The sequence below is a fragment of the Anser anser genome (genome assembly GCF_964211835.1).
Source record: "Anser anser genome assembly, chromosome: 2".
In the NCBI taxonomy this organism is placed as follows: Eukaryota; Metazoa; Chordata; class Aves; order Anseriformes; family Anatidae; genus Anser; species Anser anser.
Genome location: NC_139721.1, coordinates 142,916,635 through 142,935,696, shown reverse-complemented (window position 1 = coordinate 142,935,696; position 19,062 = coordinate 142,916,635). Strand labels below are relative to the sequence as shown.

The 19,062-nt window shown below is 34.9% G+C and overlaps 1 protein-coding gene across 9 annotated transcripts in view; it reads left to right on the top strand.

The window, feature by feature from the left end:
- The window catches only part of NEBL (nebulette), a 262,410-nt gene that overhangs the window by 203,925 nt on the left and 39,423 nt on the right, over positions 1-19,062 (top strand). For 2 of the 9 annotated variants that reach the window (XM_083823604.1, XM_083823605.1), the window contains 10 exons: positions 428-538; positions 3,430-3,540; positions 5,808-5,918; positions 6,563-6,673; positions 6,996-7,106; positions 7,494-7,598; positions 10,681-10,773; positions 14,649-14,741; positions 15,125-15,218; positions 17,054-17,145. The exons of 2 other annotated variants lie outside the window; for them this stretch is intronic. In XM_083823604.1, coding sequence (XP_083679730.1) covers positions 428-538; positions 3,430-3,540; positions 5,808-5,918; positions 6,563-6,673; positions 6,996-7,106; positions 7,494-7,598; positions 10,681-10,773; positions 14,649-14,741; positions 15,125-15,218; positions 17,054-17,145 — 1,032 coding nt within the window. Of the gene's footprint in view, positions 1-427; positions 539-2,387; positions 3,397-3,429; positions 3,541-5,807; positions 5,919-6,562; positions 6,674-6,995; positions 7,107-7,493; positions 7,599-10,680; positions 10,774-14,648; positions 14,861-15,124; positions 15,222-17,052; positions 17,146-19,062 lie in introns of those variants that run through there. 5 more of the 9 variants (XR_014579451.1, XR_014579452.1, XR_014579453.1 and 2 more) reach the window with 5 other exon arrangements.

Below are 19,062 nucleotides of genomic sequence, written 5' to 3'. Positions count from 1 at the left end.
TGCTTCACTAGCCATACCAAGACAGTTTTTTCCTGTGTCTCTCTTGCTGCAGTTTGATTCCATTATTCTTCCTGTGTCATGGAAAACTGATGATTTTGTCCTCTTAGAAACTTTAATGTGTTTAAAAGCCAATACTTTGTGTACCATTTGTCTTTTCTGTACTGAACAAATTGTTTTTTTCATAGATCAGCTTAGACACTCTTTGGAAATATCATACATATTTTTTTTTTTTTATCTAAATTGCATGTGTATATAATTGCATCTCTTATAGGTAATCTAAGTAATAAAATGAGTAATAACATTGCTTATTAATGTGATAACTAATTTCTGGCATAGCTCATTTCTGAGTCTGTTTACAGTGCTCTTTCTGAAATATGTTTGGAAATGAGCGTGCATGTACCGCTAATTGTTGTTTTTGCTTCAACAGAAAATGTATCGCAGAGAATTTGAAGAAAGTCTCAAGGGAAAGCCCTCAATGGATTTAGACAAGACCCCAGAGTTCTTGCATATAAAACAAGTCACTAACCTTCTGAAGGAGGTAGACATCTTTTACTTCCCTTTTGTTGTTCTTGTTAAGGTGTAATGAGAAATAACCAGCATCACTGCAAGCTACTGAGTGCTGAACAGCTTATAGTTAACGCTATAGCTAAATATAAAAGCAATGTCATGAATAAAAATTGCGCTATCATTTTATATTCTGAATAGTCTTGTAGTAAGAATTCATACTTTTCGAAGTTTCCTTTATGAACATAATGAAATGATAAAGTTCAGCACACCTGAATCAGAAAAAGAGTTAAATGAACAAATCAGGTGATTACATAGAAAATGGATCGTTGGCAAGACATTCCCTGTGAGGGCCTCAGTTTTGGAATTTGTTCCTCCCCTGTGCTCAAATAGCCCAAAATTGGTGACCTTCCAGGCATGCTGCAAAAGACATCTGTTTGATAGGGTTTTGGAGAGGACCTAGAGTTTGCTTCCCAGATAGATGAAGGGGTGAAAATGAAGGTGTCTGTTGATATCCAGATGGCTGTTTTTCCTTTTGGGTAATTATTTCTAGTTTATGATAGTCTGTTGTAGTTATATGGATGCCTTGAGCTGTGTGCAAGTCACTTTTAACTAATTTAATTCAAATAATTATTTATCACATGTTATGAATGAAAGTTAAGACAACCAAAATTCCATATTACATAATCTGCTTTAAGTAAATTTTGTTAGAAGGAGTGGATTTTCTGTACGCGCATTGTTTCTTTAATATTTGTCCAATGTTCTTCAGTTGCATGTGGCATTATAAATTAAATCACTTTCTTTTCTGTGACTGAGAATCCTTCTATTTTTGGTCTTCTACTTTTTATATTATTAATCAAAACCGTTTTCTTGTTAGGTTTTGAGTATTGGTTAGTACTATACATTAGATTTATTATTTGACCAAACTTAAAGTAAATATATCAGAAAACTCTAAACATAAAATTCATAATTTGAAATGTCAATCTCCTCCATTTGAATTTGGGATCCAACAGTACCTTGTTTATATTTATTGCATTAAGAATTGATTGTTTTGCTATAGCCCAGATGGATGGAATTGAGGATGCAAGAATTAAAACCCCTTGAACCTTGTTCCTTCCTTGCCTTGTTCTTAAAATAGCCTATGCCGGTCTATGCTGTGGGAAGACTTTCCTTTCAGATATTTATTTATTATTCATTCTCTAATAAATAATTTCTATAAGCTTAACTGCCAGATAGACAAGTCCCAGGTTCAGTCCAGTTTATGTAGTATCATTCTGTGCATACAAAACTCTCTTCTATATCTTGTGCACTTGCTGACTAGGGAAAAATGCAAATGCTTGCATTTCATTGAGTTAATCTTGCTGCTTGCTGAGTGTCCGCAGATGTGGATAGTGCATGCATAGTTGCAGATGTGCTGTAAATTTACATCTTTGAAAACTTTCAAGTGTGTTCCCTGCATAGTGCTACATGCAATAAGCTGTTCCCTAATTCTTACCTCCTCAAATTCTACAACTCATTACTTAGGGAATAAGGCATATCTGTTAGGCAGAGGGGAAGAATAAAAGAAAATGGAAATGGCATTTTAATGCACAAAGGTACAGAATAACTGATTTTATATCCACATTCAAGGAACAGTATCCAAAACCAAAGATTACACAGGTCAAATTAATTATTATCTTTCAAGATTCAGGAAAATAATGCACTTCACAGTCAAGGATGTAGCTCAGTATTTTTGTGTGAAGGTTAATAGTAAATTTTAAATAGATATTGCATCAAACAAGGTGGAGAACCTGGTGTTATTAAAAAATGAATAATTATTATTATAATTATTATTTTTTTATGTCAGCTGTGTTTCAGCTAATTCTGTTGCCTTCTCACTACAGAAATTTCTGCAAATATGTTGCATTTTATCACAATAAGAACTTTCTCTGGAACAACATTCACAACTCTGTCAGAAGAGAGAACTGAATTTAATAATTTTAAATTAATGTAAGTTTTCTGCTTGTTGTAGAAGATGCTTCTGATGATAGAGAAGCTTCTTTAAAAAATATCTGGTTTTCTTCTATTTAAACAAAAATTCCTGAGACAATGGTGCCTGCTTCTTATAAAGTCAATACATGATTAAGAGCATTAATTTATGTCTATATAAATTCTTCCAAAAAAGACATTTTCTTCAAATGCATTCTAATTTCCTTGCATTAAACAAACAAACAAACAAATAATACAAACCTGGATGTGGAAAGAGCATTTAAAAATCCTACAAAATGTAAAAGATTTTTCACTTTCACTAGGCTTACATCAGTTTTCTAGGAACTGGAAAGAAGAAGAGGAACCAAATGTCCACAGGCAGATTCTAGTGTGCTTTTAATTTTATACTTAACACTTGAGTACTCTGGAGGCTGCAGCTGCCAAATGTTGATAGATCATATCAATGCAGTGTCTGAGGGGAACAGAAGAGAAATGGTAGAAATATTGCTTCTACATTATAATTTCTCAAACAATCATTTTAACATGTCTTAATACAGTGTTTAGGGCATCCATCCTGATTGTGGTGCCATTAGTGAAAAGGAGGTAAAAATGGGAGCACAGCAGATACTGGTCTGCATAAAAGCAAATGTTACCACAATTAAAATATCTGTAGATAGGCAGCTGAGGCCCCCATACAGCATGGTAGCACTGTGTAGGAGTGGACTATTTATCAGGAGCACAACAGGAAAATACATGGCTATATTAAAATGTTTTCAGTTTTGCAATGTTGTATCTTTAGATTTAATAATTTCCAATTCTATTTTAACTCTGAAACCTTCAGCTAATTCATATTTCATAGAAATTTCAAAGAGACCCTTCAGACATTTAATAAGTGGCATTTCTTTTCAAGATCTTCCATGCAATATTAAATGGAGAAATCTCTCTTTAAATCCTTAGAAAGAGTATAGAAAAGATTTGGAAGAATGGATGAAAGGAAAAGGAATGACAGTGTTTGAAGATATGCCGGATTTGATTAGAGTGAAAAACGCAGCTCAGATACTAAATGAGGTATGTTATGCTAGTCAAGGTTATTGATGTCAGAGAAAGTTCACTCTTTATGGCATACTCTATTGAATATATTCCATTCTTTTAACATAATCTACAATGAAATATGTAAGTATTGAAACTAAGGCTATTTCTGTTTTGGTTTAAGAATATAGAAAAAGTCTGGAAAAAAGCTTATGACAAATATTCCAGATTTTCAGGCAATTAAGAGGTCAATGGAAATTGTTAGAGGGGTTAGTAGGCACAGCATTTAAAATTGCATTCGTTTTTCAGTCTACTTGTTTGTTCAACTAGTATGACTAATGGAAAAGGAGTTTGGACTTTCAAAGAAAAGTCAATGAAATAATTTCCAGTTTTTTGAATCTTGTGTCTCTTATTTGAAAACAAATATCAGTAATGACTGTCAGACAACTTTGAAAGAACTTTTATCCAAATGACCTGTTCTACTTCTGAAAACATTTTTTTCCCAAAAAATAGAGCTGCTTCTGAAGAAGTACATTTTCTTGAGCTTGAGGTTCATCCTTTGCAAATAGACAGGTAGAGGCTCCTTCCAGAGCACATTTTTAGAACTGAACTTTGGTATTAATGGTGTTGGGATATGTTCTGGAGGTTACCTGGAAGCACACGTGTGCAGCCTACTCCTATTCTTCAATAGGGAGTGGAAGTGGAAGACTCAGTGACCTATCTACTGTATCTCCATAAGGCCGTCCCGAAGAACTCGTGGCATGATGTGTGCTTGGCAAGACTGCATACTTCCCTGAGCCACAGGTTCCAAAGCTGGTGCCACTCATTATGTGGAAGAGCTTGTCAGGCTGACTGGGATGCAACAATGGGGCTGGAGGGTGTGGAAAGGAAAGAGGGAATGGGAAAGAAGCTCGTGATCTACCTCACACCTTTTTGAGTGTCATTCTTTAAGAGCAATATATATATTTATATATTTCATATTCCTTTGATGTGTGTATTTATTCACACACACATAAATATATAGCCATAATAACCAGAGGAACTGTTGTGCATAGGGCCAATCAATGTAAACAAGCATAGCTATGGATATAGCTGTAACTCTTTTCCTTGGTGTTTTACACACTAGGAAGCTGGGAGAAAGCATCTGCCATTCCACCTTTAGCAGAGAGGAAGTGAGAGGTAACGTCTTCTCACAGGATAATTTATACTATTTTCATAAAAAATTCGGGAAGTTTGGAATTTTGGAAGTGGGGAGTAGTTTTAGCATGTTTATTTCCACATCAGAGTGAGACAGAGATGGAAGACTGAAAGTATTTCTGCTCTTCTTCTTGTTACTTTATGCTGTAAGTGTTTAGAGCATTGTAATAAATACAAAGGCATTTTTTTTCCTAAGTAATGTGTAACTTAAAAACAGTTAATGAATGGGAAAATTAAGAATAAGTATTTATTTTGAAAAAAAGTTACACATTTTCCATGAGCAGAGATAAACTATAACAGAAAAAGATATTGCTAGAGCAGAGATAAACTATAACAGAAAAAGATATTGCTATAGTATCAGAAATAGCAGTGTCCAAGAAAATATTTTGATGTTTAATTAAAAAATTACAGCTATTGTATATAATATTTCAGTATTACTGAATATATATATTACTGATATTTTAATATCATTTGCTGATGAACAAGAAATACATCCTCGCTTGGATAAGCTCAAGATGAAATATTCATTTGTTTCCTGGTTATTGGTTATTTATAATTTATACTGTGGGGAAAAAGAAGCAATCATGAATGAGTACAGCCACTTGTCTAATGGCTGTGGTTCAGGAAAGACCTATTAAATGAATAAATTACAACATCTTGTTCTGAAAGTTCACTGGAAACAATTTTGTACAGTATTTGATTTCTACCATGTAGTCTTCATAAATAAAATATTTTCTTAAAAGTAAAATGTGTTTCAATTAGGCTGGCATCAAGTACCAGCTTATTACACTAGGTTTTGCAGAGCTAAGCCCCTTTACTTTAGAGGATCATTACAGAAAGCTATATGGACTGATTTCCCCGCCCCCTCCCAAACTGAAAATTCAGTGGTAGTTTTGTACATTCAGTGAATATCTCCTAAAGTTTTTCTCCTGTAGTTTGTTACATGTTATCCTAACCAAAGCTTGCCAACACTCTTGAGAGCTGTCACCCTCTACTTGAGATTTTTGATTGAGTCAAAATTATGACTCTTAAATTGTGTCTCTTGCATAAAAATCTACCTGTAACTCTCTGGCTATTGTGAATCTAAAGTATGAAGTTTTACCTTACAGAAACAATATAAGAAGGACCTGGAAACTGAAATTAAAGGGAAAGGCATGCAAGTTGGTCCAGATACTCCTGAGATAAGACGAGCCAAGAAAGCTTCTGAAATTGCAAGCACTGTAAGTTACTGTACATGATGCAAGATTTCAGTCTGGCAGAATGCAACAAATTACTGTCACTGAGAATTCCACATGACATCCAATCTACACAGTAGGCATACCACAGATTTCTCTAAATACCTGGTCTGTTGAGCTGTGTGGAGTCTAAAAGTTGTGTAGTCCACGTATGGGGAAAGATAAGTGTTCCCAGAGCTTTGACCCTTAATCATGCCTGGCCTAGACTGTATTCAGTGGCGGCAGGCCCTCCTGCTTTTAGGTCTAAACGAGGCTGCTTGTTTTAGTAGGGCCAAACAATAAACAATAAACTGATGCTAAAGGCATTATGACCTCAGTCTCCCCAAGAATAGATGAGGGATAAAAACTCCTGTCTACATATGCCTCTGATTGTGGCTGCCAAAGTTGGAAAGACACACGGATGTGAAAGGCTACATTGAAGTAAGCAGTCTCTTAAAAGAATGTTTAACCTGGCAGCAGCTATAGCATAGGTGTGTTGTAGATAGGTTCTACAAAGATAATGCTGTTGAATCAAAAGTTATTTGGTGTTTCATAGATACTGTTCAGTGAAATTGTACAGAGTAATGTATGAACAATGTTAAGGATTTGGTTGTTGGACATATGAGTAACTCCAATGCTATTATTTTCAGAAGGAATATAAGAAAGACTTGGAGAATGAAATTAAAGGGAAGGGAATGGAAGTGGGCATGGATACCCCTGATATACAACGAGCAAAGAAAGCTTCTGAAATTGTAAGCCAGGTGAGTACAGAATGAATCCATTAAGATTACTTTTGAAGTGAAACAGAATGAGATGTTAAAGATACTTTTGCTAAAAGGAATAAGTAGTGTGCAGTAAAACAAAACCAACCAACCAAACAAACAAAAAAGCAAACCAAACCAAACCAGAAAAACAGGTTACGGGAATAGAAGCAATTCTTTTGAGGTCTAGTCATTGCTGTCAGAATAGCTTTGAAGACAACGTACAAATAAATGTAGAATTAGTTATGTTGCACACTCAGGGATATGATTTTACTTTGTTTTACATTCCTTTATTTAATTTTAATTTCTTCTATTTTTGCAGAAAGAATATAAAAAGGATCTTGAGACTGAAATTATAGGAAAAGGGATGCAAGTTGGTCCATATACTCCTGAAATACAACGGGTCAAAAGGGCTTCAGAAATAGCAAGCCAGGTAGGCATAGTTCAAAGGCTAACTGTTTTAATTTTGTGTAACAGTACTTGACATACATTGCTCAAAATGCTAGCTCTGTAGATACTCTCATACCCATATTAAATTTTTACACTTAGTAAAAATCTTACTGCCTGATTCTTATTTGTATTTAGGCCTATTATGCCATCTAAATTGATTTGAATTGTGTACATCTACTTGCAGGTCTTTTTACATTACATAAAGGGAAGGAAAAAAAAATAAATATAAGAATATCACAGAGGAGAGAGGTTGAAATAAATCCTGTACAATGCTGTCGAGGTTCATCAGCAATAAGCAATTTTTTGTTGCTGTTTGGTTATTCTCAGCCCTAAGAAGGCAGGAAATGGATGTTTTAAAATTATTTTTCAGAAAATGTACAAAGATGAAGCAGAGAAGATGCTCTGTAACTATTCTGCTGTCCCAGACACTCCAGAGATGGAGAGGATAAAAAGTACTCAGAAAAACATCAGTGCAGTGAGTAACAGTGATTTTCTCTTCACTTGCAACTTTTCAGATATTTTCAGTTTAAATAGGCTCTCTAGTGCCTCAGCATGAAATAGGGAACGTATGAGTAAATGTTCTTTGATCCATTTGCATAATTTTCCTGGCAAAGACTGTATCACTCATTTCTTTTAGTAAAAAAAAAATAATACATTTTTTCTAGGTGTGACACTTATTTTGAATTGCTAAACCACTTTATCACCTTGCCAAGCCACAGTTATTTTTGAATGAAGATTTCTTTTCTTTTTCCATCAAGCCCCAGGAAGTATTTTATTTAAATGTACAAGAAAGCTAAGGCTTGTTACTGTGCATACAGGATTTTTCATCTGTTTCCTATCATATGTACAGAATGTCAAGGTTCTAGGATAAAATTAGAACAGAGCAAGTTTCATAAATATGTCTAATTATTTTATGTTACACTGGTTACATTTTTTAAAATTTTATGCTAGATTCAGGTTTCAGTCTGTTCCTATATAAATTATGTGCTTAGATTTCCAAGATTGCCCATTTTGTGATTGTTGCATTCAGTTCCATTTCCTCTATGTGCCCATTAATTCTGCTGTTTGTAATGCTGGCTTTGCTTGTAATATAACAGGGAAGAGAAGATGAAGGGCAAATTTAGCCTCCAGAACATAAGGCTATCCAGTTAGTGTCTGTTTTTCTGGCAGACTAATTATACTAATAAAACCAATGATTTGAGAGAAAGGCATAAAAGTTACTTAAATATTTTATTATTATCTGGCACAGATGTGATTCTTTAGTTTAGAGAGACCCTCAGCTTCACCACTGCATGAGTACAAGGTCCGTTCCTTTTCCTCAGAGTTATTTTACCTGGAGCTCTCAGTGCAGCTTCACTAAGAGCCTGCAGGGAGAAAAGTCTCTGAGGCTGCTCTCGGCTGTTCTACCTCTCCTGTAACATCTTCCAGCCATTACCTGCTCTTTTCCTTCCATCAGATGAGAGCAGCTGAAAGCTACGTCTTCCTAATACAAGCTGTTGACAGGCCCATTGGCCCCAATTTTGTTTCTTGTAGTTTGTTGCCTCTTGGTTTTGAATGGAGCTCAGCTGCATAGTGTGAAGGTGGTTGTCACCGTTTCTCCTGTCACTGGCATCCTAACATGCTACACCGAAACTCTATGTAATGGAAGGGATCCCAGCTAGTACCTACTGTTCTGCTTTCCTCTCTGCTCCAGTTTTTAATAGCTTTTGGTGGAGTCCTCAGTGGGTCTAAGCAGGGTGGACTCACTATCTGATAGATACCAGGCATATAAAAACCTTCCACTACTTAATTAAGCCTTGACAAGCATCTGATGTATCTGAATCCCTTGGAGCCCTGTAGGCCAGTCTGAGCTTTCAGTGCCAACACTGACAATTACCCTCCTTGTTAGCATTCTTTATAACATAAAATAAAAAAAAAAAAATACATCTTTGCAGTTGGTTGAGTTTATTTCGTGATCACCATTTTTCTATATCTGAAGTGGATCCTCCAAATGTAGGAAAGCAGTTCATAGGTGGGATTGAATGATCATTTCTTTTCTTTCTCTTCATTCCAATCTTTCAGCACCCTGTGCAATTTAGATTATGAAGGTAAGTTACTTTTTACTAACTCGAGGGAGCAGTCCTCATATAGAAGAAATTAATGACCCTTAATAGGCTTTTGATTTTGGATTTTGTCTCAAGTATTTTTCTGCCTTATGGGACAAAAAAAAGTGGCTAGCTCTGCAGATAAGATCAGTGCTGCTTTTAGCTCACTAGCTCATTTGGCAGATGATTTACAATAGGGTTTTTAATCCACAGTCTTCTCTTTCATAGAAAAATTCCTTGCTCCGGTATTTTTTACCACTCCCTTCTTGGTAGCATAGAAAAGTGTATTTTAGGTCAGTCCACTTAGTAAATCTTTCTAACTTCTACTGACATGTTTGTGCAGAAGAATTTTCAAGTTCTTACTCATAAGCTGTCTCTGTTCTCACATGGTAAAACAAAATTCTAAATTGTTAAAGGTTTTCTGAATATTTGAAAAAATACTTACGTACATAAATAATTCACTCTCCTCTAGAACACTTGGCAATACTGGTCACCCTAGTTTACACAGGTCTTCAAGGAAGTAATGTATGTTTTATTGTTTAGGGTTTGAGAGAAATAAAATTTAAAAAGTAGTTAAATAAATCTTTGTTTAAGAAAAGCAGAAATAATATATTGTAAAGTTTTTTTTTTTTTTTTTTTTTATAAACTCCAGGATAGACTTGTTTTTAAATTACCAGACTGGAAATACAAATAAAACTTCTTTACAAGTTTTGCATTTTGAACTGGTGCTTCATGGTTATTTAAATGACAGCCACATTTGGAATTTGTGGAGCAGTTATTTACTGTCTCCTTCAGTAGCTCTGAATGATTTATTCTACTGTTGTGCTTTGTATTTTATCCTTTATTGAAACAATTGAAATAGAGATCTAGAAATGTGTTTCTTTTCAGAAGTGAGCTTTGTTTGTAGATGCAGTCCTCAGCTTTCTGGCTTGAAACCAGAAGTTAAAAATTGCATGACTTGGATTACAGCTCTGGCTCTTCTGGTTATTTAATCATGAATATGTCAATTTTCTAGTTTGTTAAATTAGAAATAATTTTATCTATTCAAATCTTGGAGCATTTTAAGATCTGAAGATTAAAAGCAATTCAAATCTTGCATGTACATGCACGTTCAATTAAATTGAAATCAGTGAGATTACTCAAGCATAAAGTTGCATTTTTAAATGTTTATAGATTATGATCTAAATTTTAATATTATTTCCACAGATAAAGCTATCATTACAAATACTTACAAATATCTGAGGTCATTCTAAAGGATGATAATAGATTGTCTGGTTTACAGTTGAAAACAAACAACGTTATTACAGCTATTGATAATTGGTCTGATTTATGAAAAATTAAAGTATTTGCTTTCTTGGCAAGATTTACAGCCAGATCAATTTGAAACTTGGAAAACTGCCCAGCCCTTTTATGAGAACTTGTACTTGCAATGCTAACAGTCTTATAATTACTTTTTCTTTTGGGGAAATGAAGGTGTTTTATAAGAAGGAAGTAGGAGCTGGCACAGCTGTAAAAGAGACTCCAGAGATTGAAAGAGTAAAGAAAAATCAACAGAATATTAGTTCGGTAAGTGCTATTAACATTAATTATTCTTACATGAGTAAATGGTCGTTCTTTTTTTTTTTTTTTTAAATCCTTTTGTTTACTAAAAATTCTGCATCTTAATATTACACATCTCATTCAAATACCACTCCACTGGATTTTGGATATAAAGCTCCATTCTAGTGGTGTTCTTCTGAGTCCAAAGGTAGAGTTTCAAACTGAAGCATGATAAAATATAGGAAAAAAACTTTTAACTAAATATTTGAGGAAAGAATTTTGTTTTTCAAGAGTGAGAAACATGAAATATATTTCCTGATATGACAGACTGAGCTGCAGTCATAATTTGCAATTTCGAAAAATATCATATGACAAAAAGAAAATCTTTAAAGTTGCTGTAATCTGCATGTATTACACACCATTTGTTACAATTTGCACTTCAGGAGAAAAATGGATGTCCAGAATCAAGCTACATGAGAAGGTGGCGTGTCTATGCCTCTATATGTGCTGATGATAGGTTGATCTGTGGCCCTGATGAAACCAGTTCTGAAATAGTATTGTTTGTCTGTGGATGACCAATGTTTCTGGCACTTTAGTGGTCAACTAAAAGTAAAATATCGAAATGAGAGTTTTCAACAAGTAGGACATGTTCTTTTGGTAACATGGCAATTACATGGCAAAGCTTGGGGGAAAAAGGAAAAGTAACTGTTGAGCAAGAAAACAGTCATAATGGCATTGTTCAGTTTTGTTATGGAGTCTGTTGTTTCTGTTATGATGTTTCTGATCATTATAAAATTTTAAAAAAAGAGTTTGAAAGTAACACATACAAATGACACTAGATAGCGTTTAAATATTATCTGAAATCCAAATTAAGGACTTGGTACACCTATTTTAGTATAATTTCCTTGTTAAATACTGCATTTCCCAACAAAATAAGGCCAGGTAGGGAGTTTCGATAAGATTTTGAAAAATAACATTTTCCCTGGAATTTTTCTCTGCTCAATCACTTTTCATTTTTTATTTTTATTTTGAGTCACTGTGCAATTTATAGATTCAGTGCAAGATATCATATTTTGAAATAGTTTTTCTGGTTGTAAAGCTGTTGGTTGTGTTTGTTTATTTTCTTTTTAACGAGGGTGATTTTGTTCTTATTTTTCTTCTGCAAATGTTTCTTTTCTTTCCCCTCCTCCCCTTTCCCACCTCCCCTTTGCCCTTTCTTTTTTTTCCCTTTCCTTTTTCCCCCTTCCCCTTCTGCCAGATTTGAAATGGTGTTCTAGAAACAGAAACCTTTCCAGTTGCCTCAGCCATATATTTTGAGAGTAGTCACACACACACACATTCACGCAGACAGAGGCTTATTAGGGGTAATCTTACTCTAATGTTTTTTACTCAGTACCCTTCAAAGTAAAATGGAAAAATGGTATGCAGTGCTCTTGCTGTTTTAGAAATCCTAAACAATGGTGATGAGAGGAATATGAAAGATGGATCAGTATGCTAGTAAACACACTTAAACAAAAGTATATCAAGAGAAACATAAAATATGTTAGTGGTTGTAGTGGTAGCCAAGCGGTTTAGTACCATGGCCTTTACCTTGCTAGTCTATGTGAAGAGCTAATATTTTACAAAATGTATTTTATTGCATGTAGTGTGCTTATGATTACTTAAGTCTTGTACAGTAATTATTAAAAGGGTAGAATGCCAAATTTGAAGGCAATGTGAAAAAAACTTTTAAAGTATTTGTCACTAAGAGGGAAATTATTGTATGGTGTAATTTACAGGAGCCCCAAAGGAAGTAATTGGTAAATTACACCAATTTACACTCTATTAGATTTGAACATCTTACAAGTATCTTTGAATTTAGCCAGAAGGACTTAGGACAGCTTTAAAACTGTTGTGCTAGATGAAACTTTGTGTAATTTGATGTATATCAACAGTGCAAAAAACCCCAAGTAAATCAGAAAAAAAAGACCAAAATAACAGTCACCCTGCAATCAAACCATGCAAAAAAAAGTCCATTGCAACATGTCATCAAATTTTTCAAGGTTACATCTATTGGAGACAAATCTCAGAATAGTCTGTTTTCACATCCTAAAAAATTTCACATCCTAAAAAACAAGGTGGTGGCAGCCAACATAGCTGATCTAATCTCACCTGTTGTGAAGAGTAGGTAGGATGAGTCAGTCTCCAAAATAGTTGGAGTGAAGATCTCACAAAACTTTACAAGCAAGCATCACACCCATGGACAATATAACTGAATTTGAACCAAGAAGCTACAAATAACTAAGAGGTTTTTTAAAAAAATCTTCTTTATATTGAGGAACAGGAAGGTCTGGACACAGCACTAGAAAGAAGGTTTTGGGGGAAAGATTGTAATTGTGTCTTTGCTTGTGTGAAATCCATGAGGAAACTCCTGTGATATGTCACTCAGCACCAAAAAGGTTGGAGCCTGACTAAAACTCAAGCAGTTGAAGCATTTAAGGACTAACACTGCCAATTTTTAAGCTTACCTAATAGTCTCTATTAAAAGACCCTGTTTTCAGTAGTTTAATACTTCTGCCAGTCCTTAACCGTCTGGACTGAAATTTTCCATTTCTGGTCTGTGCTTTGGGCTGTTTTTGTTTTATTTATTTAATAATTTATTTATAAATTTCAGCCAAAGTGGCTTCCAAGAATGACCCCAGAGAAAAACAAGTTATTTTGTCCATGTTTAAAAAAAAAAAAAAAAAATTGGCTTCCTCCAGCAGTAGCATGCCTTGGAGCAGAGAGTTGAAAATTAGCAAGTGGCATTTGGTACAATGGATTTGGGAAAAAACAAACAAACAAACAAACACAAAAAGACCAGGGGTGAGGAACTGAAAGTATAGAAGGGCTTGGCCACAGACAAAATGGAGAGGTCAAAGGTGGTGAAGGATGGGCAGAATGGTGTGCTCGTGTGCATGGGTGCATCCTTCCAGGGGTTAAACTGAACCCAGGGTAGTTTAGACTCATTACTTCCTTGCTGTCAGCATGTGTCTGTGATACAAAATGTTCAAGTATTTTCCATTAGTCAAAATATTTTTCATTTCTTTAATGATGGTGTCCACAGTGGTACTGAATACTGGACAGGTGTTTAGTAACAGACTAAGAAAAAGACACTGCACTAATTTGTCCAAGATGGCCCTGTTGGATAGCATATAGAAAACCAGAAAATATGACATCTTTCTTTTTAGTACCACGTACACCTACCTCACAACTCTTTCTCACCTGATTGAATCCAAACTTTGGTACATATAGAGTATAATTGAAGAAATTCTTCTAGTTCTGTGTGTCTTTCAAACTATGGAGTCTAACATATCCAAACACACTGCTGTTCAGAACAGACGTGGCAAAACATCAGTAAATATGACAGCATCTTCAAAGGTATCATCCATCCAAACATCTGCATTCTCCATAACGTGTCCGTGTATGTTTTCAGAGAACTTCAACCGAACTTCAAGGCCATCCACCCTTATGAGGACACATTTCTGAAATGTTTGGTTTCTGTAATGGACTAATAGATTCCTATGTAAGACAATACAAGGCCAAATCATTGTCAGAGTGATGCAGATCTCCAAGCAGTATATGCAGCATCAATTATAAACATAGCCACAATCTGATGTGATATAAGTTTATGCTGTAACAGTTTTAGGATACAAGGCTTTTTATATGCACTCTGTGCTGCATCTTATCAAATAAGAATTGTCTGAGACCCTAGTAGTCTGTGTCAGAAATTAAATATAACTGTTCCTGTTCAGGTCAGTAGTGTTGGTAGGTCTGGTTTAGCTGTGTGGTACGTGCAAGGGACAGATTATAAAACTTTTGTTGTGGTTGAGTACTTGTCTATATCTTTGAGTTGCTAATATTTTATAATATTTGTTGTGCAGATTAAATACAAAGAAGAAATTCAGCATGCAACAGCTATTTCTGATCCACCTGAACTAAGAAGAGTCAAGGAAAACCAGAAGAATATAAGCAATGTGTGCCCCATTTTCATTGCTTGCAGTCTTTGCTGTGTTAAATGTGTTTGTGCCTCTGTGAATATATCTGTGATGTTTGTGCTAGTTCCTGTTTGCTCACAAAGACTAATCAATTAATGGTAAGAAGATAACTCTTTAGCCTTGCACTTTGATTAACATCATTGAGAATGAAGTATTCCTGCTGAAGTATAAGTTGTTTACCTCTGAAATAGAGGAACTGCAAGAGAGGTTGAGTACTAAGTGTCATGAAGAAAGATGAGTGTGTTTACTAAGGAATAATATTTTCCAGCAAAATGCAGTGTGCTCTTTGATGATTTCTAACACACTGCTGTATTTCTGTTACTTGGAAGTCTCTGTGTAATATCTTATGCCATGTTCACTAGGTTCAGTACAAAGAACAGCTCTGCAAGGCTACACCTGTGAGTGTCACCCCGGAGATTGAAAGAGTCAAGAGGAATCAAGAGAATGTCAGCATGGGAAGTTACTCTTATTTGATCTTTTGTATAAATGCTGCGTGCAGACGATGAGTAAGAAGTTCTGTCTGTTCCCTTTCTTTAGTTAGGCGTGGGCCTAACTAAATGGAAGTACCTGAAAACTCTCTTTAAGGAAGCAATTAGAAAAGCCATTGCTTGGTTCAGAAAATGGCATGTAAAGCAGCGCATACTCAATTAAATAAATGGCTGCAATTTTTTGAAACTCTATTCTCTGTCTTGGATATTTACAGGAAACCTTAACTTATTTTTTTATATATACATTTTTAAAACAATATTTTTTTTTCTGGCTTTCCTTTTTTTTCCCTTTAATTAAAATAAATAAATTAAAAAAAGGCTACAGTTGGACTAAAACTCCAGCTCTCTTGCCTCTCTTTCTGGCTCCTCAGTAACTTTCCTATCAGAGTTTATTTAATGGCTGAAATAATCATTAGAAAGTCATGCTGTTGGTAGGAGCATGTGGAAGAAGGTAAGGAATTTTGGAATTCAGTGTTGCCTTCTTGCATTGTTGCCTTCTTGCATTGTTGAAGTTGTACCTTGTTACTGAGTCTTTCTCCTTGCTGGGACTTCTGTTGACATCCATATTTCATGGGTCCACAAATAGCTACAGTGTTTCCCTAGGATGTTTTCACCCATGTTCCCCAAATTAATTCTGAGCTACAATTTTCAAAATAGTGTCCCTCTAAATTAAGTGTATGCTATTTATTTACAGGTTGCTGTTGATGCATCTAGTTGCCATAAAATGCACACTGTTCAAACAAACCTGTTTTACCAAGTGATCATTATGCCTTTGCAAATGTCAGTTTGTAAGTTTTAATCCATTTGGTAGTTTACCATCACTTTTATAAGACACTAATTTTTCAGCTGGAATATGTTGATGTGGACAGTTGATGTGTTGTGTGGGAAGACAATTGCTTGGACGTTGTTAATGCCACAGTGCAATGCAGAATTATTAGCATAATGTATCAGCTCAGTTATTCTTACCACACAAAAGCAAGAACTCACTCACAAACACGTGCACACACATAAAAAAGAGATTTTTATGGAAACACTTTTTCTTCATAAAACTGTTGATTGGCATAAATCATCCAAGAATCTCTGATTATTTACTAAATATGCACCATATTAGACTTCCCTGTATTTGGGGCCAAGATTAACAGACTGATTGGTCTGTCGATGCCACATCTATCCTCTTTAGATACTGATCTGTCTTCAGTGTCCATTCGTTTAATGCATCATTGCTACTAGAGTAATTTGTAAAGAAGTGATAGAGGGGATAGATATTCCTAAGCTGAAAAGTACATTTAAATAAACACACGGTGAAATACAGATGGTTGGAATCAGTTTACAGTCCAGATGTATTGCACCCACTGTGTTTAATCACATTTGAATATACAAAGTATACAAATTAGAATGTAGGTGTTATTCTTACGGAATTTGTGTATGTGTGTAGAAATAAGCATTTACAGTGGGCATTGCTGAAATTCATTTTTTTCATTTGCTCTGCTTCCCTTATTTATAGTTTACCCCATTCTGAATATATTTCTCTGTACTGCCAAAGACCCGTGTGGTAAATGTCAAGATGTTGTGTGCATATGTGTGTATATATTCACACAAATGCATTAATAAGAGGACTTTACGGAAAGAATTCAAGGTTATGCTTCAAAAATCAAGTTTTATAAGCTTTAATAAACTTCAAATGCATTTTAGCTTTTCATTTGTTTCCTGGGTGACCTTTTGAATCATACATTTTAATGTAATACAATGTGATACTGCTTTAGCTGGCATAGTATGTACCATTTTATCCTGTTAAATAATAGGTTCACTACAGAGAGCAGCCTGGCAAAGCTACTGCTGTGAGTGTCACTCCTGAGATAGAGAGAGTCAAGAAGAATCAAGACAATATCAGCTCGGCAAGTTGTTTGAATCTTTTTGTCATTTATATTTTCTGTCACTGTAGGAATATAACAAGGATATGTCTTCCCATTTAGATTTGATGTGTCAAATGAATCCAACTGCATCATCCTCTGAATGATTTTTTTTTTGTCCTTTGAATACATGACTGCACATATGGGCAACAAAAATATTCAGACTTGTGGTTATTCTTATAAAAAAAATGTAAGAGGTCAGTTCAAAAACCTTTGTCTCTTGTTACTAAGTTTCAGTTGCTAGATTTTAGGAGTAAATTATGGGAAAGGGCAAAGGAAATGAGATTTTAACTTTAGTGCAGATTTTTTTTTCTGTGTGAGTGTGATTCAGAGCATGGAAGCATATCCATTCCACTCTGGAACGTGCCACCTAATTAAGAGCAGAGTAGTCCTAAATAGATCCTATTATTAATCACTGAAGGGTAAGATACTATATTAATCTTGGCTTTTTTTTGATAATACTTGCCTTTGGAGGCATGGGGGGGAGAGGTGCATTCATTGTCACACAGTAGTGTAAGGAGCAGAAGACAGTACTAATAAGGAGCAAGGAAGAAGTCAAAGCAGCACAGTGAAGTAAAGGACCAGACTAGTTCTGTTACAGTCTGTGTTCTCAACACTGAAACATCAGTGGTGAAACCCCTACAGATGGTAAGTAGAACAGGCTTCCATGCAGAACCACTGTCTCAAGGTGGCAGAAGAGAATGCATAGTAGTGAATACTTTAGAACTGACTGTATGGGTGAAGAATAAAGTACCTCTTGTTTATCAAAAGATTTGTTTAAGGACAAAGAATCTGAACTTCTAAGTGACTACATATGTCTTAAGTATGTTCTTAAAATGCTCATGCATATTTACCAATTAGTAAATTGTCAATTATTTTTGAGGTACATTGTTAAAAATAAGAGGGAAACTTCCCAACCACTGTCCAATTTAAATAAAGATTTCATTTCTTAAAAATAAGCTTTTTTCCAATTGACTGCTTCACTTTGTTTCTCAAGATTTACAGGGATAAATACTCACCTATGTTAATGACCAGTGGCTGAAAAAAATAAACTGTGTTGGCTGTAATTGTTCTGTCCAGAGAATGCTGTATAAAGCACTCAAAAACTGAATATATTTACTGAGAAAACTAATTGTTTAATTAAGGCTTTTAAGAATGTGCAGTACTATGTATATCTGTTTCTCTGTGCATTACTCCAAGGCTCATATTTTCAAAGGTGTGCTTTGCTTAGCTGATATGTAATTTTAAGGGGGGAGTTAGGCAATCTGATTTTTTTTTATGAGGATCTGGTACCAATGTACTCACTAATATATTCATTAGATTTTGAAAATTGACTTGGTTTTTCTCTGACAAATGCGCATTGAAATAGTTTTGCACAACTGATTTCAGGAGTAATAGTTTGACTGTGAATGTGTATGTAAATCTAAAATATTTACTAACATTCAATACACAGGTTACAAGTACGAAGTAGGAGCTAACAGAGACTGTTAATTAAACAAAGACACAAAAAGACAGTGAAGTTTATACTGTAAGATTCACACTGAACCAGAAGAAAATGCAAAGGTGTATTCTTCTGGGCAAGTAGAACCAACTACTTTTTATGGTTTACAAATTTAAGTTCCCCCCCCCAGGTAATTAACTTTGCTTCTATACTTCTAGTACAAGTCTGTAAAATGCCACAGAAGAAGCTAATTGAGAGAAATGCGACGTAGGAGGTTTTGTACTTACTGCTGCACAAAACACAGAGTCCAAATATTCTCATTGAAAACAATATAGCACATTCAGATTTGTCCCAGACATTGTTTTTGTGCTACTAGCAAAAGCCAGCTTCCAAACAGGAATAAGAAGGCTGCCAAAGCAATACCCTGCTCATAACAGTTGAATACCCTAGGGTCCTAGGGG